At 39.4% G+C, this 27,527-nt stretch overlaps 2 protein-coding genes across 6 annotated transcripts in view; both read left to right on the top strand.

Moving 5' to 3' along the window:
- Nucleotides 1-7,165, top strand: part of wnk2 (WNK lysine deficient protein kinase 2) — a 40,917-nt gene extending 33,752 nt beyond the window's left edge. For all 5 annotated transcript variants that reach the window (XM_054783536.1, XM_054783539.1, XM_054783537.1 and 2 more), the window contains 2 exons: nt 1-320; nt 2,403-7,165. In XM_054783536.1, the coding sequence (XP_054639511.1) occupies nt 1-320; nt 2,403-2,678 (596 nt within the window). In that variant the 3' untranslated portion in view covers nt 2,679-7,165. The remainder of the gene's footprint in view (nt 321-2,402) is intronic.
- Nucleotides 7,166-9,167: 2,002 nt separating this feature from the next.
- LOC129185901 (inter-alpha-trypsin inhibitor heavy chain H3-like) lies at nt 9,168-27,447 on the top strand. Its single transcript, XM_054783541.1, has 27 exons — nt 9,168-9,333; nt 10,661-10,821; nt 11,565-11,669; nt 11,988-12,150; nt 12,231-12,341; nt 12,810-12,938; nt 13,021-13,137; nt 14,842-15,010; nt 15,087-15,197; nt 15,747-15,928; nt 17,408-17,587; nt 17,659-17,771; nt 19,598-19,848; nt 20,480-20,494; nt 20,584-20,601; nt 21,146-21,166; nt 22,653-22,670; nt 22,802-22,819; nt 22,958-22,984; nt 23,208-23,225; nt 23,370-23,387; nt 23,620-23,703; nt 23,792-23,899; nt 25,161-25,326; nt 26,011-26,156; nt 27,090-27,174; nt 27,250-27,447. The coding sequence occupies exons 1-27, from the start codon at nt 9,199-9,201 to the stop codon at nt 27,362-27,364; spliced, it is 2,784 nt and encodes a 927-aa protein (XP_054639516.1). The 5' UTR covers nt 9,168-9,198; the 3' UTR covers nt 27,365-27,447.
- Nucleotides 27,448-27,527: the final 80 nt, after the last annotated feature.

Here is a 27,527-nt window from a genome sequence, read left to right as displayed (position 1 = left end):
GGTTTGGTGCCGGTTCAGGTGTGGTTAATCCATCGCAGCAGCCGCCCACCGGTGCCACACCACCTCATCAGCCGGTGATGGGACTGGCGCAGGCTCAAGCCAACAACAGCAACAACAAGACAGGAAGCTATGCCGCCTCATCTGTGAGTGCCGCTGATATCAACCTGCCTGAAGATCTGCAAAGACTGATGGACCACTGGGCCCAGGAGGTGCTAATCGTCACTCACAGGCCGCGCACCAACTCCATACGCATCGGTGGGCAGCAGCTTCTGGAACAGATGCTCCCCCCAACTCGTCAGCAAGTTGCAAGTACCTCAGAGGTGAGAAGAGACAAAGTGCATGACACCATCACGCAGTATGAAAATAACATTAACTCTTACTGGCAGGGAACAATATTTAGTAACAGTGGATTCAGCTTTTGACATTTATAAAATTACAGTCATCTCTCGTTTAACACTTTTAATTGGTTCCACACCCGACCCATAAGTGAATTTCTGCCAAGTGGGATTCCTTATTTACAAATGGAATATTTAGCTAGTTAGACCATCTAAGTATGCTTTTTAATAAGGGTGTAACGATTCGTTTTAATCGATTCGTGGTTGCCAATACGATTCAAGGATGGTATTGGAGGGTGGTATGATTAATTATTTACTTTAAATAATACAGACCTGCACTTTGCACCCAAAGGTGAGGGACATTATGCAAATTCCTCAACAAATGAATGCGGTATGGTATCTTCAATTAGGTGTTGAAACTTTCTCACCTGTACAGGCCAATGGAAGCAGGGGCTTTTTCTTTTGTGCTGATAATCGTCCTGGTCAGAGCAGCCATTTGAAAGAACAGTGCAGCCACTGGCAAGAATACACAAATGCGCACAAATGATGACGTCACTGAGCGTCACTGCTACTGGACCATAAACTACCGTCTAGAGGCGTACAAAACGTCCTTACTTTGCATATTGTTTCCATAAATGTCACTTAAAAGGAGTTTCAAATAAAGACATATGAGTTAAATATGAATACTGAACGAAGTGAGTTAACTGACCAAAAGAAGAAAAAGCGATTCAACCGTATTTCGCAGGTCCACTACCACTCCCGTGACCACCACCCGGAAGACGATGATGTCACAGACACAGACTTTTTAAACTCTTTATCGTGTTATTCATATCGTCTGCTAAAAAAAAAACACACACACGCATCCATATTAAGCCTGCCGTGCTTAAATCCAGTGCTTTATTTGCTAGTATCGATTCAATCGACTGATTACCTTTTAAACGATGTAAGATCGATATATGCCGTCCGTTATGAAAAACTTGCTTAACGCAGATTGATGTAATTGAATCATAAGAATATATATTGATGTATCGAGGTAGTGAATGAATCGTTATGCCCCTACTTTTTAACATTAGAGCCATCTAGACAATTAACACCCCTGTAGTCACCTTTACACTCCCATTACCCAATATAGTAGACATAAGATAAAATAAGACAAAGAGCCTGTTTACCACCTTCTAAACACGCTTTATAACATTATTAGAGCCCTGTAGACATGAAATAACACCCCTATAGTCACCTTTACACCCCTATCACCCATTGTAGTAGACATAATACAAAATAAGACATTTAAGACATAAATAGGCATAAACATGCTTGTGTGTGTTGCTGTAAGTGTGTTCCCGTGCTAGGGGAGCTAAGTGGTGGGCGGACAGAAAGTGACGTCGGGGGTTCAGAGTTGAATTTGATTTTGGCGTACATATATTTTGGCTGCAACACTAGCCTGTGTTACAGATGATTGTGCCTGTTGGGAGATCATTAAAAGCCTCTTGTTCTGATCAGGTCTGGTGCTTGTGTGTCTCACCAGACATGACAGTAACATTAGTGACACCTAGTGACCAGTGAACAGTACTACATATCACCACAATGTCTTTGAATGCATCTCCTGAATGCCTTATATTTGTATTTGACTTCATTTAGCGATTTTTATGCTTGAAAATGCTCCATTTAGGCAAAAATACCCACATTTGCTTAAATATGCATCTTTTTTTAATTAATAATTGGGCGTATTCAACAATTTATTAATTAATATATTTTAATATAAATTCAAAGCTTGAATTGGCGAGGGATTACTGTATTTTATTTAAACCCCCCCCCACCCCCCACCCCCCCACCCACCCACCCAATATTGACTGTTTTTTCCACAGAAAACACATCTCATTCAGCGCAAGTTGGTAATCATTTATAGATACGTCATCAAGCAGGTAAAATATGTACAGCATACAAGTACATGTACCACTGTTAAAAAGCCCACAATATGTTTTTGTATTAGTAATTAAGCGCTGAATGATATCAGTAAGAAAACCAATATTGAGAACCTCTAATCTTATCCATTATCCGACCTTCAAGGTGTCCTCATGGATGACCCCAGGTGTGGAAAGCAGCCACCCCGCCCTGTCATGGCCTGAAAGCAGCAACATGAGCAACAGAGCTGCTACGGGACCTGGCACCGTCTGTCAGCTCCTCTCGCCTGCTCCTGTTTGTCTCAGCCAATCTCCTCGGGCGCCCCTCACCCTTCCTTCTGGAATCTCTGCCTTTCCTGGTACGCCTTCAGCCCCGGATGTTCTCTCTCCCATCCCAAGTGCAGCACATCAACAGGCGGACCCCAAAGCAAGAACTCTCTAATCTGAAGTAGCAACGTGTCTTCCAAAAAAAAGGCATTGTAGTCCATGTGCAAATATTGTATATAGTGTATTTATTCTGTCATTTGCATACCTCATGCTCATGTGCAATGCAATGGTACTTTTCAAAATGATGATTTAAGAAAAAAGTGCACTTTTTTTTTGGAATTCTGCTCATCATCCACAATCTTTATGTGAGACATGAACACACGTCTTTCTCTTTTCTGTGCGTTGTAAAGATATAAAAACAGGTAAGAAGAGCCAGTTAAGAATGCACATAATGGGACGCACCCATAATGTCCCATTACGTGCATTAATTACCTGCCTGTTTTTATATCTTTAGAACGCACAGAAACGAGAAAGACGTGTGTTCATGTCTCACAGAAGCATTATGGATGATTGGCAAAATTGCAAAAAAAGCATTTTTCCTGGAAGTCACAGCTGGAATGAGTTAAGTAGACATGATTTGTGTTGCTAACGTTGCCTTGTATATAGGAAGTGTGTACATACAGTAGGTTGTGTTTGTATCCAGTCAGCAGCAGATGATCCATAGGCTGGTGCTGCAGCTTTGTGTCTCGGTCGGCATCATGGCGACACTGTGAAGACTTGTGGTCCCGAGGGCACGCTCTCTCTCTCTCCGTCCAAGGTCAGGGGTTCTTAGCTTTGTTTGCTTCCAGACCAGGAATATTCTTAAGAGATTTGAATGAACTTTACCTTCAGGTGAGAATCACCTGTCAGTGTGTGCCTTGTATTGCGGTTTCTGACGATGAGCATTTAGGGTTCAAAGCAAGTTATTCTCTATGTGTATCCTTGAATTATGCCATTAGAATAATCCACATTACCCTCATGCAGGCCATAAAAGACTAGGGGTGTCACAAGATCTCACGAGATTTAAAAGTAAAAAGATTTCTTGTTCACAAAAAAACTGGCTTGTGGGCACTAGGCCAGGGACGATAATAAATAAACAAATTAATCACACAATAAATGAAAATGAAGTGGATAATCAATATATTGCCATGTGCATGCGTGTCTGTTTTCCTCGTCTCTCACCTCCAAACAGGCAGGAAGAGGGTTCACTCTGTGCATTGCTTTCAGCACCTTGGCGCGTTTGTGCCATACAAAAACAGCATGAACGGAGTGAGCCCTTTTTTTTCCAGTCATACTGTCTCTTTGCCTCGGTGGGTGGAGGCGGGGCCGCTAGCATACACACAGAGTTCAGAAGAGTGTGACGTAGTCGGAATTATATTCGTAGATTGCAATATACAAGTCAAACCTGTCTTAGCGGCCACCTGCATAGAACGGCCACCTGCCTATAGCGGCCACTGAAAAATCCCCTGCTGGAAATTTATAGACCCTGTGTATAGCAGTCGCCCGTCTAACGCGGCCAGCGGCCACCCATTTTGTATCCCTTGGTCAATATCTGACCGCATATAGCGGCCAAAATGCAGACTCAAGCAGAAGATTCATGCACGAAAAAGTTTCGTTTTTTTAAGCAATGAAGCCGTCGTGTGTAGACTTTAACTACTGAGTCGTAGCTCAGTCACAATCATTCACAAGATCCACACAAACGGTCAGCTGTTCGACATAAAAAAGCCGTCTTCTTTTGAGCTTGTTGCAGACAGTGACACCGTTTATTTCCTGGTGTGAGACAATGTGCACTGGTCAATACTGTAGTGCCCCTTGTTGTGGGGAAGGAGAGACTCACGTCCGATGCACTTTAATCGCTTTATTAACAGCGGTTTATTAACCTAGTAGTTCTTACAACTTTCATCCGCAGTCCCACAGTGCCCTCTACTGGTCAACATGTAACAGTATAATTATATGTATCTGCAAGGACAACAAGCTTCTAATCACAGACATGTTAATATGTGCGCGCACACATTCAAAATGGCCACCAACCTGCCTATAGCGGCCACTTTTGTCATTTCCCTTTAGTGGCCACTATAGACAGGTTTGACTGTATTGTCATTTATTTTTATATTTTTCATTGTACTTTTCTTAAAAGTAACCTTAAAATCTCATCTTGTCTCGTTGTTGTAGACCAGGGGTCGGCAACCTTTACTCTCAACAGAATGATATTCAAGACTGGAGCCACAAGCATAACACGAGTTTTAGTCTTTTTTTCAACAGAATACAACAAACAGAAGTGCAGTCTGTGAGGCCTTTTTGTGTCCTTCCCGTGTTAATTTGTATAATATTAAAATAAAAGGTAGCCCATTTTATCATCCGCTTGTCCTCACTAGGGTCGCGGGGGGTGTGCTGGAGCCTATCCCAGCTGACTTCGGACAAGAGGCGGGGCAACTTGGAACTTGGCAATTTTTAAAAAGTTAACAAATTTAGGAACGTTTATTGAGGGGTCTGTATTCAATGTTTTTTTTAATCTGAAAGAAAAAACAGCCACACAAATGCTAGTGTTCTGTTTGTGTTTCTAACACTCCATGCTGATCTTTCTTATGTTGGGGCAGTAACATGTGACTTCTCTCTTCACACAGGACTGTAGGCTCTCATTTGTGATCCATGTTGATGTGTTCATGGTTAGCTTACCGCAGGGACTGCACGCTCAAGAAGCCGCCTGCAGATAAAGGCGAGGACCATAGACGTGGATGTCACGCAAGTTTCACTTCAAAGTAATATAAAATAATCCAAAGTAAAATAAAATCTAGTTAATTACATTCATAAACAACCTTTTTTTTTCCCCCTTTTGTCATGACCAAAAGGAGCCACAGCAAGGAGGCTAAAACGCCGCGGGTTGCCTACCCCTCTCGTAGACGCGATCTTGTGTGTGGTCTCGTGTCATGTGACACCCCTATAAACGATGTAAAAGACTGCAGACTTGTGTCGTTTTCCTCCATTTGCCCGCGCGAATAAAGTGGTAATATCATGGATGCCATCAGTGTGATGCCAAAGCTGAGTTTGGGGCGCAGGCTGGCACGCATCCACGATGACGCTGAGGGCGGAAGATCGTGAGTCAGAAACGTAAGCGTCCCTTACCTCTTCTTATGTGTAGCTTTACGTAGTGTTGCCTTTGAGCGTCGCAGTTTGGGTGGTGATGGTTAAACCAAAAAAAAGTTAGACAATTGAGTTGTAGATATATTTTTAAGAGTCAATACACAGTGGTGTATTGGAAGTGTTTCAGCCTTGACGCTGGAATTTAGATAGTTTCAAAGTGCTTTTAGTTAGCCCTACTTTGTGTGTCTGTAACTTTAGTGAGCCGTGTTTGTTTCCAACTGGGTGTCTCTCCAAGAAGCGCTATTGTGTGCTTTATCCACTTTTTCTCCACTTGTCCAACGTAATAGATGCCATATATCAAATACATAACATTAAGGAGCGGGACAGGAGGACACAAACGTTAGCAACACTAGCATAGCTATGTGAGCTACAGTGCTAACATTAAAGTCCCATTTAAACAGCGGCATCATGCTAGATTAGCCTAGTCGCTGAAGAAAAACAACATGATCAAACTCTGAGCTCCTACACCTGTAGATAGTTGGCAAAGCTGCAGGCTGCATTTGATGTGAAGACGTGTAGTGAAGTGAAGCCCACCAGAAAGTGGTGGGCTAATGTAGCAATAAGTGGGTCAGGTGGTATTGTGTCCATGAGGAAGGAGGTTTTTCCTTAATGATGTGGAGCAAACTAGTGAGGGAGATTTGTTAGAACCTCATTAGAATTGGGGGTGCAGCCCAGAAGCTTGTTTTTTATTGGCTCTTGGCATATTGTAAAATAAAAATAAATTAATTAGGATATGATATTACACCAATTTGCTTTGCCACCCATAACACGGCCGTTACAGTTTGCAGGTACTGATATCCCATTAGAAAAGTTAGCCAGGCTACATCAATTTCTGAAACACGGGGCAAAATTGGCCAATGATGCATTGCATCAATAAATGTAAGGATTTATGCATTTAATTAACATACCTTTGTTTTACTGTCATAAAAGTAGACACTCTATACTGGTAAAATAAATGTAAAAGGTTAAAAAAAATGGAATTTAAAAAATGAAAATAAAATTGGGTAATAAATGAATTAATAAAAGGAATTTCATAGGGCCCTATACACTGACCTACACTGGATTGCTTTTAGCATCTTTAATGTATGTATGGATGTATGTACAGTATGTAATGTATCAATCCTTCAATGTGACCCCTGGTGGAAGAGGTTGAGTGTCTCGGAGTGTGACTCATGTCTGTATTTGTATTGACTGACACTGTTTCAACATTATAGTTTATGATATATTTTATTTGAATAACATAATTCACACAGAGGAATTCACCTCCTAACATGTAACTTTTTTTTTCTCTGTAAAACATCTCCTTTGTTGTGCTGGGCTCATCATTGTTACCGCTTGTAATGGACTTTATCAATGCTTTGGCCTGCTGCCTCACCATCCTGGTGACAAACATCACCATAGTACAGTATAGATATATACTGTATAGATATATATACTTGAGGAGAGAAAGAAAATAAATGCAGTTTTGGCTTGAAAGCATAATGCTAGTAATAATGCACTTGTTTCTTTCATTGCAGAGCTAGCAAAGTCCCTGCCAAGTAGGCAGAAACAGGAACGGGAACACGCTTGGCCTTCTGATGGCCTTTCATGACTGTACTAATTGCACACTAGGGACAAACAAGTAACGCGTGGGCGTGCACGGCCCACATGCGTTTGCATTTGGAAAATAAAAACAAAAAAAAAGAATTAAAAAAAAAAATTACCTTTTTCCCGTCATCGTTGAGCATTTGGTACAACTAGCAGGCGAAATGTCTTCCTCGGAAAGTGAATGTTTTCTTACAAGTGAGCTCAGGGGACAGGCAGTTAACTCCGCAGTCAGGAGAAAAAAATGAGCGCTTGACAGTACGGGTAATCTCACCTCATTGGAGCGTTTTTTTTTAAATGATTGGTTATCACAGCTATTGTTAATGTTATCGGCTTTATTGGTATGACATAATTCCCTCATATCGGCCCTTCCTCATGTAAACAAAGGCAAAAATTGAAACTGAAAAACATGCTAAGTACAATACTGAACATGTCTTGGTTATCATACAATGTACAATATTGCCCATGTCTTAGTTATCATACAATGAACAATATGACATGTCTTGGTTATCATACAAAGTGCTGTATTGCACATGTCTTCGTTATCATACAACGTGCAGCATTGACCATGTCTTAGTTATCATACAACGTACAATATTACATGTCTTGGTTATCATACAACGTACAATATTTCCCATGCCTTGGTTATCATACAACCAGCAATATGACATGTCTTGGTTATCATACAACGTACAATATCACGTCTTGGTAATCATACAACGTGCAGTATTGCACGTCTTGGTTATCATACAATGTACAATATTGCCTATGTCTTAGTTATATCATACAACGAACAACATAACATGTCTTGGTTATCATACAACGTACAATAGTGCCCATGTCTTAGTTATCATACAACATACAATATGGCACGTCTTGGTTATCATACAACGTACGAGTTGCACGTCTTGGTTATCATACAACGTACAATATTGCACATCTTGGTTATCATACAATGTACAATATGGCACTCCTTGGTTATCATACAATGTACAATTTGACATGTCTTGATTATCATATAACATACAATATTGCACATGTTTTGGTTATCATACAACGTACAATATTGCACATCTTGGTTATCATACAATGTACAATATGGCACTCCTTGGTTATCATACAATGTACAATTTGGCAGGTCTTGATTATCATACAACATACAATATTGTACATGTTTTGGTTATCATACAACGTACAATATTGCACATCTTGGTTATCATACAATGTACAATATGGCACTCCTTGGTTATCATACAATGTACAATTTGGCAGGTCTTGATTATCATACAACATACAATATTGTACATGTTTTGGTTATCATACAACGTACAATATTGCACATCTTGGTTATCATACAATGTACAATATGGCACTCCTTGGTTATCATACAATGTACAATTTGACATGTCTTGATTATCATACAACATACAATATTGCACATGTTTTGGTTATCATACAACGTACAGTATTGCACGTCTTGTTTATCACCAATGTTGCACATAACAATCTAGTCCCTTTGCCATGCACTGTGTCATTTGTGGCCAAACAAAGCAACCTTCATGTTGCTGAGTCACTGTCATGCATTTTTTAATTGAGTGTGACTGCTAAATAATCCGTCACGGGACCAAAGAAGTTGCAAGTTATTTCCTATGAGGTTTTTGTATGTTTCCATTTTTGCCAGAACTTTTGAAATGAATTAATAATGAAAATTGAGGTACCACTGTACTGAAAAAGGCTGTCAGCATGATATAGTGCTGTTTTTACACCAATGTTGTTTGCCTGAGCTTTATTATTTACCGTACCTTTGGCTTTGATTTTCTTATCATATATGTGCATGCGTGTGCGTGTGTGTGTGTGTGTGTGTGTGTGTGAGGGTTGTGTAAAGAGAGAAAGGAGCGTTTGCCCTTTCACCACACATTGTGTACACATTGATGCTGTTTGAGTTTAAAAGGCAACTTTTCAGGCATCCCGGTTACACTCAGACGGGGGTCACCATGGAGAGAACTCTGGTGCGAGTCAGCATCTTTGGGCTGCTTCTGGCTTTTGGTAGCGCTCAAACCAACAAGGTACGCTCCTTGTCCTAGACGCAGCGTTGTATTGCAAGGATATAAAATCTATTCCTACTGTGTTCACTTAAAGACATTATGTCAGGCACGTGTCCAAATTATAGTCGGGGGTGGGAGGGCACTTAGATACATTTTATACTTTGAAGCTAATGCTAATGCTAAAACAAATCCAAGGTACGTCAATATATGCTAAGCTACCTGACATTAGGCAATAAAGCAAAGAAGTGTAATTATCTTAATAATAATATATATTTTTTTAAAAGCATCAGACTTTATACTGACTTTATTGCTTCAGCCTACACCATCCAAAGTGCGGCCCGAGTGCCATTTGTGTCTGCCGTTTGTTATTTATTGGATCTTAGCAAGTTATAAATCAGATATATATTATCATAAAATACAATGATTATTGTGTAATATCATGAGGAAATTATACATTTATATCATGGGTGTCCAAAGTGTGGCTTGGGGGCCATTTGCGGCAAAAAGACAAAAAAAAACAGCAAAAGTTGAAAAAAGGGCATAAAAAAGATGAAATGAATGAAAATCATAAAAACGTCTTTATTTGTCTAAATAAACAGAAAGACAAAGAAAAACAATAAGTAGATATTATCACTTATTTGAAACTAAATGCGGAAGTACAATTTGCTGCATTTAAGTATGCCCGTAAATTCCATAAAATACACTCAAAACCAGCGAATTCATCTTAAATGATGTGGTGTTTTTGAACACAACCACTCATAATACCACGGTTAAAGTGTGTTTCAAATGGTCTGCTACTATTAAAGAAACTAGTGTTACGTAAATAGATTTTTTTAAGATGTGTGGTATCTTTTAGCTCGATTGAAATTTTCAGTTCATTTGGAGCTGTTAATACATGCAATATATATAATCCGTTTATCTTTCTTTCAATAAAACAGTATAAATGGGCATATTTCAGACGTAATTTCAAATGTTGATTAATCATGATTAATTAATTTGAAACCCATGATTAATCTGATTTTGCAAATTTTACATTTGACAGCACTAATATACACACACACACACACACATATATATATATATATTCTGTATACCGTATAACTTCTTAGCTTATTTTGGTTTTAGCCTGTTTACAAAATGAAAAATAAAAGAATAAAAAAAATAAAGATATCAGAGTTAGGGGGCGTCTGAGGTCAGCCATGACTGCGATGCGGGCCACGATGAACTTGAGTGTGACACCCCTGCCTTCGACCAATCAGATCATTGTTTTTTCACGGCGATTTGGTCTTTGCTCGGGCCGAGTGGCAGACAGCCATTTTCAACAGAGACCTTTTGCTTGTTTGTTCAGGGCGACTGGGAGATCTACAGCTTTCACATCAACTCCACCGTGAGCAGCCGCTACGCCACCACCGTCATCACCAGCCGCGTGGTCAACAGGAAAGACGAGTCGAAAGAGGTGGAGTTCCAGGTGCGGATTCCCAAGAATGCCTTCATCACCAAGTTCAGAATGTGGGTACAGCTGCACGGTGAACATTATGTAATGTGTGGATTGTCTTGAAAAGCATACTCTATGTATTTTCTCTGATGATCATCTCTGATCCTTAAATTTTCCTAAAATGTTGACGCCACACAAAAACAACAATTTGTTCCTTGTGACAAAAAATATCCCATGAGAAATTTCACTTTTGAGCCCACATTTATAACATAAACCAATGCAATCCTTTATGTTAACATTTCATTTTGGACTACTGGCTTTCAGTTGATATGTTTTTATATTTGTCCACCAGATGGCACTATTTTTTCCCATTCAAAGCATGCAGCAAAATGTATCATCCTTTCCCGCCTGTTTTTTGCAAGTGTGCCTTGCTACTGAAATGATACGTGTGTATTTATGTTGTTCTTTGCAAAATGGTGTGTGTTAGTATTTGTGTTAGTATACATTGTAACTTGTTTTTTTTATATTTATAGAAATAAATGGATATTGTAAATGCAAATGTATATAATATTATGTAAACATACTGGCCTTTAAATGGTTCAAATTACCCAAAATATCATTTGTTGGGGGTGGGGTATGTAATATTTTTACAGTAGCAATGAATGTTGCTGCCAATCATTGACCCATCTGAGGGCCTAAAAATGATAACAATAAGCAAATACTCCTTGAAATGTATCTTTTGCACAGTAAATATTTGAGGTAGCATTAAATTAAATGGAATAATTCCAGAATGACCTTCTTCCTTGTTTTTCCTCAGGTTTATGGACGACCAGGTATACGATGGCGTGGTGAAGGCTAAAGAAGCGGCGCAGAAACAGTACACTCAGGCCGTGTCCCGTGGCGAGAGTGCTGGCATTGTCAGGTAGAGATATTCTTGCCTCAGTTATTTCCATGTAAAGGTAAATAATATTATATGAAACACAGCAGCTATGTGTTTTTAGTAAAGCAATCAGTCTTAACTTCAATAAAGCTCATTTTTAACTGTCACACGAGACAGGGTTAAACATCTGTCGTAACTGATTTACTTCACGTAACTTTTGGTCATCTAACACAAATGTTTGTTTTTAAATTGGCCATCTCGAGTGTACAAAGTGTAAAAAAATCTAAAGCAGGCGTGTAAGCTGGGTGCCATGCTGCTCCATTTGGTGAAGTGCTGCGTTGTGTTCCATCCCTGTCGCAGCTCAGTGGGGAGGACTCTCGAGGAGTTCAAGACCTCCGTGACGGTGGCCGCGCTAAAAAAGGTGACCTTTGAACTCACGTACGAGGAGCTGCTCAAACGCAGGCTTGGCAAGTACGAGCTGCAGATCCACGCTCGCCCCATGCAGCCCGTCAAAGACTTCAAGGTGCGACTGACTGTTATGATGAGGCCTTCACTTTCATTGCTGCCTTGTTCTCACTTGACATTCTTTATCCCAAATTCCAGGTGGACGTGTACATTCACGAGAAAGCCGGTATTAATTTCATGGATGTTAAAGGAGGACTAAGCATCAACATTCTGGCTGGCGCCATCACCAAAGGACACACGGACAAACAGGTGAAACGAGCAAAACCTCCATTCATTCATTTCCAATAGTGCTTGTCCTCATTAGGGTCACGGGTGAGATGTTCCGAACCCGGAGTTCCACAGGGTTCAATCTCCGGCCCCTTGTTGTGTCAGTCCCAGGACTGCGGTGGCTGACAGGGGCAAAGGCCGCCAATGTCCAAACGCGTCAAACAAAGAAATCATCCAAAAGCAAAAACACCATAAAACGCCAAATTAATGTCATAGCTAATCATTAATAATTCGTTAATTACTACGGCTATCAATCCATTCAAATGTTTAATTGCAATTAGACATGTTGTCCATCGTTTACTTGGAATTAATTGCAATTAAATACAGATAGAAGTTTGTATCAAGGGCCAATAAAAAACAAACTGTGTGACATAAACTTTGGACATTCTTGGTCTATGCCAACACCTCTCAAGTCCAACTATTGGCAAGCTGACATTTGAAATTTTGCAGGCGTGGGTCCACTTCTACCCGAAAGTGGACCAACAGAAAACATGTGACAGTTGTGGAGAACATGGGATGAATGGAGACCTGGTCATTGTCTATGACGTGAACAGACACAGGTCACTGGGGGACATCAAGGTAAAAAAACGGTCGTCAGTATGCTGGGGTGGCGGTAACTCGGGTTCCATTTGAAATCATTGTTTTTTCAACGTTTTTTTAGAGCTCCAGTGGATATTTTGTACATCACTTTGCTCCCTCAAGTCTTTCCCGCATACCAAAGAATGTCGTCTTTGTCATCGATCAGAGTGGATCCATGCATGGCCGCAAAATGGAACAGGTACCCTGGGGGCTGCTTTAGTGTGCAATGGCTGAATTGGCAATGGCTTGTTTCCTACATGGTAACAGTAATGGTCATGGTTTATTTGTTTTGGACATGAAAGGGGCCCTATCTTACTTGTGCAACTTTTCAGAATTTGGTATACAGTCGTCCCTCGTTTATTACAGTTAATTTCTTCTAAACTCAACCGCGTTAAATGAATTTCTCCAGTGTAAGATTCAATGTTAATAAATGGAATATTTTCATAGTTACAGCGTAGCAAACCTGTAATTTCTGAATACACTTTTTAACATAAGTAGATCCCTGTAGACATGAAATAACCCCTTAGTTACCTTTACACTCTTTTTTTTGTTTTGTTTACAAGACATTGCTCAATACTTATGCTGCAGGGACTTGAGACGACTGCTAGCTAGCAAGCTAGTAAGCTAACCAGTTAGCCTTGAATGTAATTCTTCAAAACCTAAAAAGCCAAAAACCTATGGGAGAACTTTTTTTTTTACTCTATCATGTGGGACATGCCATGACTGACTTCATGACTTCATGCAGTCTTAAGCTAATGCCATGTAAGCTAATGTCTCACCAATGTTTTGTGTCATCACTGCAACCGAGTGACCACAATACTACATATCACTTATATTTGCATACGTTTCGATTAATAATAGACCATAGTCTACCACCAACATACAGTCCTCCCGCATAATATGGCGGTTCGATTATCGCTCCATCGCTATATCGTGTTTTTTCAGAAATTAACTAATAAATGATGGCTGTTTGGTGGTAGACTATGTTCTATTATCAGTCAAAACGTATGCAAATACAAGTGATATGTAGTATTGTGGTAACTAGGTGGCAGTAATGAAACAAAACATCGATGAGACATTAACGTACATGACATTACCTTAACACTGCATGAAGTCATGACATCAGCAATGGCACATCCCACATGATAGAGTGACAAAAAAGTTCTCCTCCCATCTCGTGTGGAAGTGGTACGTTTTTGGTTTCTTAAGTTTAGAAGAAATACATTTACAATACAATACTTGTTCGCTCACTAGGCTTGCTAGCTAGTCCCTGCAGCATAAGAGTTGAACAATGTGTTGTAAACCAAGAATAATAGGAGTGTAAAGGTGACTATAGGGGTGTTATGTCATGTCCACAGGACTCTAATCATTTTAAAAAACATATTTCAAAGTCAAAGTCATAAACAGGTTTTTTTACGCTGTACTACGAAAATATTCAATTTACATGTATTAACATTGAATCCTATATTGCGGAAATTCATTTATCAGAGTTGGGAACCAATCAACTGCCATAAACGAGGGACGACTGTAGTGCCCCACTGGGAGCCATTATTATTCTAAAAGCCTCTGAAATGAGCAGCATAGGGCTGCTTTAACAAGTTACATTGAGGAACATCACATCAATATATTTGTTTAATTCAACATGTCCGAAAAGGAGTAGGAAGAAGCAGACCTTTTTTAGTTCTCTTCTTCTATATGTCTTAGCTGTTACTGCTCACTTCCTGTGTTTAAATACTGGCATTTCCTGTTAGAAAGACAAAAAAGTAGATAATATGTAGCAATAGATTAAGCAGTGATGAAAGGAAAGGAAAAAAGAAACAAATTTAAAATACATACAGAACATATGTAAGTAATTCAATAATAGCTTTTAAAATTGTAACGAGTGCTATTTGTTTCTTCCCAGACCCGAATCGCTTTAATCCACATCTTGAATGACCTGGCGGAGGAGGACTACTTTGGACTCATCACTTTCGACAGCCACATTTTTTACTGGAAACGAGAACTTGTTCAGGCCAAGGCAGACAACGTGGAAAGCGCCAAAACGTTTGCACGGAACATTCAAGATAGAGGATGTCGGTTGTTTTCTTATCCTCAATACTAGAACATTATGACAGGCGTGAGCTTTCAGTTTTTGTCCTGCTCTTTTAGCCACAAATATCAACACAGCCTTGCTGGAGGGATCCCGTTTGCTGAATGAGCAGCCCAGGGAAGGCTCAGCTTCCATCCTCATACTCCTCACTGATGGAGACCCGACCTCAGGTACACACACTTTCACATCATCACATCAAACCTGCTTTTATTGTTATATAGGCCTTAACTCGTCCTTATTATACAGTATATGGAAGCCCCTTTCCAACACTCAAGAAAAGAAATACCCCCACGGTAAATCATTATTATGACATAAAAAAAAAAAACGCCAGAATTACGAGGTTTACAAAATCATAATTATGACATCATTATGAAATAATTTTGTCTTTTTAGCTCATAATTTTGACTTTTGAAGTTGTAATTTCAACTTTTTATCTCAGGAGTTGGACTCACTTATCTCATAATTATAACTTTCTTATCTCATAATTTGGATTGTTATCAGTCATCTCCAATTAACCAAATGTGTGACTTTTGATGCTAAAATGGTAGATCATTTCCTATGGGAAATATTTGAAATTGGAAGAACTAGGAAGTGAAGCAGCGTGACAGAACAGACTGTGATTAGGTTTTTGGGAGCTTTCAGGAGCTTCATTGTCATTTCACATTGGGAAGAAGGAGGAAGTTGTTTTTCACCCAGCCGCCATGACTGTGTTCCTGCAGGTGTGACCAATCTGGAGGAGATACAATCCAACGTGAGGGCGGCCATCCAAGACAAATTCCCGCTCTACTGCCTTGGTTTCGGTTTTGATGTCAACTTTGGGTTCCTGGAGAAGATGTCCTTGCAGAACAATGGTGTTGCACGGCGCATTTATGAGGACTCTGATGCAGATTTGCAGTTGAAGGTAATTTGTTTTGATTTGATCTTTCACAAACACTTGATAGTCACTTTCAGCACATTTGTTGACATGTCAAGGTCAAGGTCAATGGTTGTCAAACCTTTGACACCAAGTAGCACCTGGGAAATATTGCGCTTTGCAAGTACCACCCTTTTGCTTCCCATCTTCGTTTAGCTTCAAACATGTGCTTTGTGCTCACAGGTAATTGACTTAAACGTAAACATTTCAGCAAAAGAAAATATCGATTTCAGCCAATCTTTGGTTCATACTTTTTATGTGTATCCATGGTTGATGTATCTTTTTCTCATATACTCACATTTCATTAGTCTATTTCCAGTATAATGTATTTATTTCATGATTTGAATGAAACTGAAGTGATACATTTTTTAAAACTTATTTTTAAATGGGGGGGCCGCACGGTGGCCGAGTGGTTAGCATGTTGGCTACACAATCAGGAGATCAGGAAGATCTGGATTCGAATCTCCGTTGGGCATCTCTGTGTGGGGTTTGCATGTTCTCCCCATGCGTGCGTGTGTGGGTTTTCTCCGAGTACTCCGTTTTCCGCCCACATTCCAAAAACATGCATGTTAGGTTAACTGGCGAATTGTCCATAGGTATGAATGTGAGTGTGAATGGTTGTTTGTCTGTAAGTGCCCTGCGATTGGCTGGCGACCAGTCGAGGGTGTACCCCGCCCCGAAGTCAGCTGGATAAGTGGCATAGAAGATGGATGGATATTCAAATGTGTTCCTTAGTACCACTAGATGGAGCCCACGTCCCCCTTCAGTTTGAAAGCCAATCCTTTACATCAATACCTCTAAACTCCAACTATTGACTATTTTATTTTACAGTATATACATATATCATATATATATACAAGTATATATATACAGTATATACATACAGTATCATTTTAAATCATTGGTGTTCTTTAGTACCACTAGATGACGCCGACGTACCACCAATGGTATTGGAACCACATTTTCAGAACCAATGCTATTTCCAATTTTATTTTATGTATTTATATTTCTCTAACATGATTTTATAAATGAAAACATTTTTCCTGGGTTCCTGAGTACCATTAGATGAGTGTATGAGCACCACTATCACTGGTTAAGAATCACTGCTCTACATCAATACAGTCAAACCTTGGTTTTCATGTCCTATGATTCAGTATTTGTAAAAAAAAAAATCTTGTCTAAATGTTCATGCAGTAGGGCTGCACGGTGGATGAGTGGTTAGCACACAGGCCACACAGTCTGCAGATTGGGAAGATCTGGGTTCGAATCTGCGCTGGGCATTTCTGTGTGGAGTTTGCATGTTCTCCACAATACCTTCTGTACAATAATTGTATTTTGGAAACAAAAACACTGGTGTTGGTTAGTACCACTAGATGGGGGCGGTGTAGCGTGGCACCAGTGGTACTGCTGCCACAGTTTTGCTGAGTGCAGTGCACGGTTGCCAGCTTGTACTTTTTATCTCAAAAGGGATTCTATGACGAGGTGGCCAATCCCCTGTTGACCAATGTGACAATGACGTACGAGGGCAGCGCCAATCTGACCCAGACTACGTTCAGCCAGTACTACAACGGTTCTGAGATCGTGGTGGCCGGTCAGATCACTGACAACAACATCGAAACCTTCAGTCCTCAAGTTGTGGCCATTTCTGTAAGTATGGGTCTCGCACTGCACATCATCAGCTGTGACATTCCAACGCTGGCTTGTGCTAACGTTTGCAGAGGAATGCAAGTGTTGTCTTTACTAACACCAACGGAACCACCGAGTCCACGGATGACAGCAACATTCAGAGGATTTGGGCCTACCTGACTGTCAAACAACTCCTGGACAAAGAGTCAGTTTACACTTGTTTTTTTATTTTACCGGAATGCTCAAACTACAAATAAACATTTATTCAATTCTTTGACATCAGGGAACTTTAATGTACTTAAAACACAAATTGAATGCATCCCACAGTCCAGGGGTGTCCAACCTTTTACTAGTGAGGGTCACATAGTGGAAAATGAAAGGATGCAACTTGGCCACTTTCATATTTTGCTTACAAGTTATAAAGTTATGGAAAAAATGATTAGACCACCCTTGTTTCTTCAGTTTCTTGCTCATTTTAATGCCTGATACAAATAAAGGTACCTTTGTTTGGGCAAATATAACAATGACAACAAAAATAGCTTATAAGAGTTTAATTTGTTGCCAGTACAATGCTACGGCTATTCATGTAAGTGATTTTGGTTATTATCAAGAAAACCATGGAAGTTGCTACATATCAGCTCTTAAATGAAACTCTTACGAGCTATATTTGTTATTGTCGTTATATTTGTCCAAACAAATGTACCTTTAGTTGTACCAGGCATTTAAAATGGATCAGTAAACTGAAGAAACAAGGGTTGTCTAATCATTTTTTTCCCCTGACTGTATAGATTTCATCTCAGCTTCGTCATAGAGCATATTATTCATATCAACTTCACTCTTTTTTACAAATATTTCTAATTTCTTCTTAAATAATCTTGGTAAATTTTCTTTTTGTAATATTATGACTTTGTTCCCATAATATTAGAACTTTTTCCAGCATACAATTTTCCAAAAATGCCTTTTAGTTTTATTTTATTTTGATTCCTGCTCATAATACAGTGTTCCCTCGTTTATCCCGGAGGATAGGTTCCCAAAATAGCCCGCAATAAGTGAAATCCGCAAAGTAGCCAACTTCTCACAATGACTATATATGTTTTAAGACTGTAAAACCTCCTCCCCGTACACTTTATACACTTTTCTCAGAGAGGCATTGACATTTTATCACCTTTCTCTCTTGTTTAAAGACTCTCAAAGAAGTTCAAACCTTTGGCTGAATTTTAATGATCAACCTACAGTTCGGACACAAGAAATTATTAAGTGTACTTTAATATTTCAACTCTGTGCTATTAAAATGGCATTATATATCCTTGTATGACAAGTTTATTCTTATAAAATTGCGACTTTTAATCTCGTTAGAATATAACCTTTTTCTCTTATTATTTTTGACTTTATTCTCATGAAAACATTACAGCTGTTTTTTTCTGCTGTTGTTTTTTACATTTTCCAACTATTTCAACTTTCTTTCAATGTTCTTCTTGTAATTATGACTTTATTCCCATGGTATTTTTACTTTATTCTTGTAACTTTTTTTCGGCAACCTAATTTTCCAAAAATGACAATTTTATTCATTGTTTTGTTCTTCATAATATTACCACTTTAAAAAAATGTTGTTTTTTTTATATTTCAGCTTTTTGCTACCAAAATTGTGTTATTTTTCCTCATAATATTACAACTTTCTCTCTTGATATTTTTGACTTTATTATGATTTTTTCAGGTGTTTTTTTGTTCAGTTAAATTTTTAGAATGTGCCACATATTTTCTAAGGGATCTCCACTATTATTAATACATCAACCTGAAAAATGCCATGTCTGCATGCATAGGCCTTGTGTTTGGAATTATTATATTTTTTCAGTAACGAACATGATTTGAAATGTAGCGAAGAACAACACTTCAAACAAAACATACTACAAAAAAAGACAAAGAAACTACTTTAAAAAGTCCAAGTACCGGTACATAAAAACACCACTCAATTACAATAACGTGAGTAAATTACTGCTATGATATAATGTTTCATAATTTCATAATCAACAGGCTGCAGTTGAGCGGATCCGAGAAGGAGGAAGTGAAGTCGGAGGCTTTGAGGCTGTCGCTCAAGTACGGCTTTGTGACCCCTCTCACATCCATGGTGGTCACCAAGCCAACAGAGGAGACCACAGAAGTGCTCCATAAGCCCAGCGAGAACGCCCCGCCTCCCCAAGGGGGACCCCGAGGGGGGGTCCGTTTTGGGTTAGCCTCAGCTGGGGTAGTGGGAGGGTCGGGAAGGCAGTACATTCAAAGACGTAGTGAGTATTGCATGATGAGTATCATTCAGCATTTAGTAGATCCATTTCTTCTCTGGACTGTGCAACTTGATTGAGATGAGGTAAGTTTCTGTGTGTTTTATTGCTGTAACTTTTTATTGCTGTAACTCGCGGTGCCCAAACCTTTACCGCTGAGGGCCAAATACAGAAAAATCTATGGATCATTTGATATGTTTCTTGTTATAAAATGGCCAAGCCAATGCAGATATGCTATGAAGTTACACAGTGTAACCTTTGCTAGTGTCATTAATCCCATCCAGATGGCCCGCCTCGAACCGAAATGTACTCTAACCAAATCAACACATTTTGGCGTAAATTTTCAACGTTAACCGAAAAACGCGCTCGCCGGCGTGCACGCTAACCGACATTTCTCTGTAAAGTTCTAATGCGTGTCATGTTAACTTTTATTTTGAGATGATTACAATACTATAGAATATGCACTTTGGACATCCCCGGTTTAAGTGAGCTTCTTTTCTCGACCGTGGGCACCTATTATACATTTTCTTTTTCTTCATGTGTGCTCCATTTTCCTCCTGTATAATATTTGCATTGTATAGCATGTAATACCATTTTACAACCTGGATTTATTCTCTTTTTTTTCCCTTTTTTCCAGTTACAGGCACCACAGGTAAGACATGCATAAACATCATTCCTTACATATCAAATCATCAATCTAACCACACACATCTCACTGAAAGACGCTTCTTTTTGTTGCAGGCATGAAAGCTTCACCAGGTATGACACATGACACTTGCTCAACATTTGACATTAAAGGAAAAGTGCACTTTTGGGGGGAATTTTGCCCATCATCCACCATCCTTATGTGAAACATGAACACACATCTTTCTCTTTTCTGTGCGTTCGAAAGATATAAGAAAAGGTAAAAAGAAACAGCTCATTACTGCCCGTATGGGACTTACTTATTCCTCCTATAAAGTCTTCTGAAATAGTCTTCAAAAAGCGCCAACAACGCTCCATCATTGTCATTGTACGTGTTACTGCATGCTCACAGCATGGATATAAAACCATAAAACCTTGTTGGAGCTTAGTGGAGCTGTTTTAATAGCGGCCTTTTCAGGTGGAATAGGTGTGTCCCATTACATGCATTAATTACCTGCCTCTTTTTACCTGTTGTTATATCTTTAGAACGCACAGAAAAGAGAGAGGCATGTGTGTTCATGTCTCACATATTGTGAGATGATGGATTATTGGCAACATTTCAAAGACAGCACATTGTGGCTTTAATTAATTTAATTGTGCTTTTCTTTTTGTGACACAGGGATAATACATGGTTACTCAGGTATGTCATCAATACAAATTTAGCAATGAAACTATCATGAGTGAAATATTTGTTAATGGACTGCACTATAATATACACGGATATGTGTTCAATATTTTATTGATATGTTTCATTGCAAGGTACAATTCATTAAAAACACTTTTTTCATGTCAACATTGATGCTGATATTGGAGTAAAAATGAGATATCCTTCATGTTGGTATCGGCTAGTGATGTGCGATACCACTGATTTTGTTTCCAAAGTAAAATTCCGATCCGAAGTAAAATTTAGACTGGTATGGGTGATACCTTACCGATACCAAAACTTTTGACAAATTCACCTCGTGTCTGGTAAAGTTTAAGAAGTAGTGTATTTCATGCCATAGCATAAAGAATACAAGACAATAATTAATTTATTCATTAAATAAATTAATTATTAATTTAAATTCATAATTGAAATAAATTCATGATTTAATGATGAATTTAAATAATTAATTCATGAATTGATTTTAAACCCTGAAGTATAATGAGGCATTCAAATAAATGATGAACGATTAAGAACTACTATAAAAATGAAAACTTTATTGACAATTCACACGTCATCCTTTCAACAGACAAACATTACCTCAAATCATTCAAACTAAAGATCTTTTGATATGAGAATCGATTTGAGAACATGAAGAGCTGGTATCGGAAGTATCGATATGTTAGTATCGAGCCGCACATCATAACGATATCGGCGTGCGTGTGATGACGTGCTCCACACAGCGACAAGCTTGCTAGCTCGGTTAGCATGCCCGAAGCCTGAAATGATTCCCAAATTTGGCACTTGGATTGTAAAAATGTGTAAGCGAAGAGTCTTAATAAGATTATAAAATGTTCGCTGACGTTGTGTAAGCTCAACACAACCAAAGGACGGCAGCGTGAAACTCGGGAAACACTTTTTATTCGCAAGGGTCGTCTCACTTGTCACTACACAGTCGTCAAGAGACCAAACAAAGAGACTAAACACAATACTTCCGCTCTTCACAATAAAACCCGGTATCTAACAAAATAAGGGTCTCCGAAAAAGAGCTTGACTTTGCAATGAAAGCGCTGGTGAATTAAGGTGTCATCCTGTAATTGGTCTTAATTTTTAATGACTTTCGTTTGAAATAAATATGGCACTTTTTCTGTAACTTACTGTACGTTGCGTATTGCAGTATTTGTCTTATTTTACACAAGCAGTGTTTGTTGGTGAAATGCATCCAGTGGTATCACGTTAAAAGCAGCATCATGTGTTCATTCACTGCACAAGATGTGAACTGACATCAGTTTGAGGGAAGATCTGCTGCCAATATCAGTATCAGTAATGTAGCGCTTGACAATATCGGTATATGGTATCGAACCTCTAGCTACCATATTACAGCATTAATTAATATGTTTATGTTTTATTTTTTAGCTGCTAGTAGTTGAGTCTATGGTGTTTTTTCACACGAGATCGTTGACTTTTTTTGTTTTTGTGACAGGACACCCGGGTTACTCAGGTATGACTTAAATAGCAACTAATTCAACACTAGTTCAAAGATTATGTATGTGTGTGTTTCAGCACCTTTGTCAACCTTTCAACATGAATATTAATTGAAATATGATGATTATTTTTTTGTTTTTGTGACAGGACACCCAGGTTTAGGAGGTATGTTTTTCTCTGTTACGTTTATTCCCTCAGGAAGTGGATTTTAACAATCTAACTTCCAATCTAAATCCAAATTCTGCATTTATAAAAATAATCATTTTGATTGAATACATTTTTATATACATTTTTTTGTGACAGGGTTTTTTCCAGTTCCCTATTCCCCAGGTAAGACATAAATCATAAAGATGTGGTGATTAAAATATAAGAATTTAAATAATAATTATTGGACTACATTACAATACTTTATATACATATATTTTTTATGTTTTATTTATTTGCTTGTTTCATGTTTTCATTTACTTGATCGTAGTTGAGTGTAACTACTGTACATGTGGTGTCACACGTTCATTGAATTTAATTTAATGACCTTTTTTTGATTCTGTGACAGTGATTCCAGATTTACAAGGTATGACACAAAACACAAGTCAAACAGCCTCATTCAAACAGTTATTGAACTACAGGACAAGACTTTTTTTCATGTTTCAGCACCTTTATCAGCCTTTCAGGATGATGGTTATTTTGCCTTGTTTTTTGTTTTGTTGTTTATCAGGGCTCCCAGGTGTAGCAGGTATGACATGACAGAACAACCCGTTTGGCAGACCTGCACATTCCGATGATATCAAAAAGAAGAGTTGCTTTCACAAAGTTTGCATTGACACTAGAATATGTTTAGAATAGAATATATAAGAATATGTTTATTATTATGGTTGTTGTTTGCAGTGGTGTGCAAGTGCACTGCTTTTTCCATACAGTACAGAGTGTACAGGTGTACCTAATGTTATGTTATTGACTGTTTCCAGGCCCCATGGGACCACATGGACCGTTCATTGCAATGGATTATGAACACACCTCCTTTTCTCCCATGGCCCCACCCACAATAAGTGGTAAAAAAGAAAACCTGTAGGATTGATGCAACTGAGTGGTTTAATGTAACGTTTGCACAGCTCCTTGTGTCTCTTTGTCTCCCGTTAGCGCCACCTGGCATCCGGTTTCTGCTCCAAGCTGAGAACCATTCTCTTCCACTGTGTTTTGATGTCACTGGACAAACCATACTTCGACTCCTTCACCTGCCCAACACAAGTGAGTCATGGTTAACACTGTAGCACGTGTTAGTCGGACTGGATTTATCAGTGTTGCTCTACCGTGCTTTTAAGTTCACAGCTGGGGTACAGCAAGGGAACGAAATGCAAAACAGCCCTTAAGATGCCTCACTTATTAAACGCGTTTCAAGTATAAAATGTATGCGTACTCACAAGGGGTGCCGATATCAGAGATTTATGACATCATACAGATAAAACCGATAACATTAAAAATAGCTCCGATAACTGATCATTTAAAAAAAACGCTACATCGAGGTGAGATTGTGCGGGTGAGCAAATCAAGCGCTCTGTTTTTCTCCTGGCTGTGACGTTAACGGTCTGCCGTAACTTCCCTTGTGCTCAGTCGTAAACAAACATTCAGGAAGGACGTTGTACCAAATGCTCCGCGATGAGGGAAAAAACACCACATCGTGCAAAACTGCAAAAGTGCTAAAGGTTCACCAGAGAGCTCCGTGGTGGAACACCGGCTGCTTGGAGCGTGTATCCAAATACAGTGCACCTTGCTGGGTCACAGCAGGTGGCTCCCTCCGCTCTATACTCTGGTTCTCCTGATAGTAGTGATGTGGTAGAAGTAATGTCATGATATTTGATTAGGACACATCAACAGGTACGGTTGGTCAAATCCTAATTTGTTCCGGTCCTTCTTACCTCCAGGTGTGCACAAACGACACTTAAATCTAAATTTAAAAAAGTAGATTGTAAAAAGTTCTCAGTTATTGGTACCATATCGGTCTTGAGAAGCACAAAGTTATCAGTATCGGTATCGGTTTGGAAAAAAAGATATTGTGGATCTCTAGTACTCCCCAATGAATGTTTAACGGAAGATGATGCATGATAGCCAGTCACACCACACAACTACGGTGCATTCAAGTACTCCTGAAGAAGGTGCTAAATTGCAACACTTGACGAAAAACCATCCCTACTAAACAATGGCGGCACTATGCTTTTGTCTTATCCACTTGTCTTTGTTTACGTATTTCACCGACAAGGCCAGGTGTTCCCAAATGTTGAGTTTTGCAGCTCTGGCTTCTCCTTGGCACTATCGCTAACCATGACTCTCACCAGCAAGTGAGGCTCACCTGCACTGTATTTGTTTCCCGATTTTACTTTCTGTCCCTCACTTAATATGCACCAGGTGGAAACTTGGTAGTGACAAATGTGATTTGGAATACTGTACTGTACTGTTCCGCCCCTGTTAGATGTTGTTGTGGCTGACTTGTCCCACATCTCTTCTGCACTAGATGTGTCTGTGAATGGCGAGCTGTACAAAGAACATGGCTTCAGCAGGATCGCTGTCCGCTTCAATACTGACGACGTTATCGTCTTTATTGACACGGGTGGCGTCTCCATTAAAAACGGACAGAAAATGACCCGGCACACGGGACAGGAGGTCTTCACTGCTGGAAGGTGATTTTGCATTGAGATGGTGGTGGTGTGGAGTGCAGAACAACATGCTGGGCTAATGGACTAGCGGACTAGTAGCTAGCACGTCTACCTGACAGTCACAGTGACAGGAGAGCCGCTTTCCAAACTTGAGTGGGTTTTCTTAGACACATTCTCCCTCATTCCACAAACATGCATGTTATGCTAATTCCCTAATTCTAAATCAGTGAGGCCACATAGTGAAAAATTAAAGGATGCAAAGTGCATCTCAGCATTGTGGTGTGGAAAAAGATATTATTGATATCAACTTCATTCTTTGCTTTCTCTTTTTTTTTTTTTTTTTACTTTTTTTAAATTTCAAAATATTTCCCAAATGTTCTCCTTGCAGTATTATGACTTTATTCTAGGGATGCTCTGATCAGGGTTTTATGCTGCCGATTCTGATACCGATCATTGATCGGCGAAAGAGGCCGATACCGATTCCGATCACATGGATTAATTGTACATTCTTCAATGTATTTATGATGAGTGCTATTAGCCAGGGGTGCCGTATAAAGGAGAAAAGTCAGGACTTATCGGCATATGCCTATCATGTGACCCATCGTTTTTTGTTAACTTTGTCTAAGGAGACGACTCGTCTATTTGCCAACAGTGCATGCAGATGTTTGATGTTTGTTCCTGACTAAAAGCAGAGGTGTATTTCTGCAGCGTGGTGGTGAGCAAACGGGACAAAGAGGTTGACATTACAGCTGGAGAAACACGCCTGCTCGTCTTGCTTCATGGGAAGAATGGACATGAATTCCTCTGGCCGACTTTAAGGCAGCATTCATCTGGCAACGCTGAAGGAATTTTAGGTGGGTCATTTTTGTTAAACTTCTGTCTACACATACACAAGTACTGGGACATTACTGTATATCTGCAGCAAACAAACACGCAAAAACACTCAGCAAAGATTTTATGCCATGTTGCTGTTTTTAAGGACCGACTGCAAAAACACTTGTCAAAAATCTTTTATATGTCAGCAGCGCTTAACTGCCAAAACGCTTGTCAAAGATCCCCTATATGACAGGAGCACTCTGCTGTTTTTAAAAGAACCTATTGCAAAAAAAGTTACTCAAAAACCTTGCTCTGCTGTTTTGAAGGACCTACCGCTAAAAATGCTAGTCAAAGATCCTCTACATATCAGAAGCGCTCTGCTGTTTTTAAGGACCCTCTGCAAAATGCAAATCAAATATCTTCTGTACGTCACAGGCAATCTGCTGTTTTTAAGGACTGACTGCCAAAAACACTTGTCAGAGATCCCCTATATGACCAGGACCTATCTGCTCTTTTTAAGGATGGACTTCAAAAACACTCATCAAAGACCCGGCCGCTGTTTTTCGGGGGCCTACTGCAAAAACGCTAGTCAAAGATCCTCTATACTTCAGGAGCGTGCTGCTGTTTTAAGGACTTACTGCAAAAATGCTAATCAAAGATCTAGAGTTTTTTTAAGGACCTACTGTAAATACACCAATCAAAGATCTTCTAGACTTCAGCAGCATTCTGCTGTTTTTAAGGACCTACTGCAAAAACGCTAATCAAAGATCTTCTATGTGTCACGAGCACGCTGCTGTTTTTAAAGACCTATGGCTAAAACACTGTATTAAAAAAATCTATATGACAGGAGGGCTGTGCTGTTTTTAAGTAGTCTACGTGCAGTCGGACTGGGCCTACTGGCTGCCAGTTGAGCTGCCCTGCCATAGTTGATGAAGTCTTTTGTTCATTGAGTGTGTGCTGTTGTTTTTCAGCTGTAAAGCCAGTAGCTTATGAAGAAATGCACCAAGGTCCCATCACCAAACTTAAGCTGACAGGGCAGGAAATAAGTGTTTCCAGGTAGGTGTTTTATTTCTCCCCTAAATGTTGCCATGGGTTACACGGCTAGCATCATGTTGTCTTTCCCGTGCGTAGATCCTCTGCTGTGGACTACAGCATGTACTCACCCGCCACAATGCCCTGCTGGCTCACGTCTGCTGACTCAGCACTACAAGCACCGCTCAGTGATTTCACTGTCAGCGATCTTTGATGAATATACATTTTCATACATTTGATTGGAGATGGTGTACATTCATCATGACATAAACAATAAATGCTGACTAAGCAAGCAAACCAATCAGCTTTATTTCTTTCTTTTTTCCACACAGCTGTCCATCATCCAAAAGATAACTTTATCTGTGTGACAAAGATAA

The sequence above is a fragment of the Dunckerocampus dactyliophorus genome, chromosome 8 (genome assembly GCF_027744805.1).
Source record: "Dunckerocampus dactyliophorus isolate RoL2022-P2 chromosome 8, RoL_Ddac_1.1, whole genome shotgun sequence".
Classification (NCBI taxonomy): domain Eukaryota; kingdom Metazoa; phylum Chordata; class Actinopteri; order Syngnathiformes; family Syngnathidae; genus Dunckerocampus; species Dunckerocampus dactyliophorus.
This window is presented reverse-complemented; position numbering and strand designations above follow the sequence as displayed.

Bases quoted from the DNA above. Each gene is read 5' to 3' on its own strand.
- LOC129185901 (XM_054783541.1), top strand. From the start codon at position 9,199: ATGCTGTTTGAGTTTAAAAGGCAACTTTTCAGGCATCCCGGTTACACT. The intron at 12,939-13,020 runs GTAAAAAAACGG...ACGTTTTTTTAG, and splicing joins GGTCACTGGGGGACATCAAG to AGCTCCAGTGGATATTTTGT. The intron at 27,175-27,249 runs GTAGGTGTTTTA...TCCCGTGCGTAG, and splicing joins CAGGAAATAAGTGTTTCCAG to ATCCTCTGCTGTGGACTACA.